Genomic DNA, 507 nt, shown 5'->3' on the forward strand with positions numbered 1-507 from the left:
TCCTGAGCGATTCTCCTGCCTCAGCCTCCTTAGTAGCTGGGACTACATTACACTACACTCGGCTAATTTTTATCCCAGTATTTTTAGTAGAGATGGGGTTTCACCGTGTTGGCCGGGCTGGTCTTGAATTCTTGACCTCTGGTGATCTGCCCGCCTCAACCTCTCAAAGTGCTGAGATTACAGGCGTGAGCGCCCAGCCCAACTTTAGGTAGATATTAATGTGCTTCCAATTCAACCAATAGCAGCATGACCTGATTTGAGTGCTCCATGGAAGAAGCAGAGATGAAGGTCTAGTCCTCCAGTGAAGGCCCTCCGGATCCTCTCTGCGCACACCAGGTATCCGGATACTCACCTCGTACTGACCCAGGTGGAAGAGGGCTGCCGAGCGGTTAGCATAGCACAGCGACATGTCCTCAGTGTTAGGCCTTGAATGTGACGCTCCCTGCAAAACAATGAACTGGTTAAAGGTATAAATGGAAACTAGCATCTTTTTTTTTTTTTTTTTTT

General features: G+C 48.3%; 1 protein-coding gene across 1 annotated transcript in view; it reads right to left on the minus strand.

Moving 5' to 3' along the window:
• SMYD4 (SET and MYND domain containing 4) overlaps nucleotides 1-507 on the minus strand; it is a 61732-nt gene that overhangs the window by 30958 nt on the left and 30267 nt on the right. The window contains exon 3 of the mRNA XM_011956295.1: nucleotides 353-442. Within this exon, the coding sequence (XP_011811685.1) occupies nucleotides 353-442 (90 nt within the window). The remainder of the gene's footprint in view (nucleotides 1-352; nucleotides 443-507) is intronic.

This window comes from Colobus angolensis, unplaced genomic scaffold, assembly GCF_000951035.1.
Source record: "Colobus angolensis palliatus isolate OR3802 unplaced genomic scaffold, Cang.pa_1.0 Scaffold110, whole genome shotgun sequence".
In the NCBI taxonomy this organism is placed as follows: Eukaryota; Metazoa; Chordata; class Mammalia; order Primates; family Cercopithecidae; genus Colobus; species Colobus angolensis.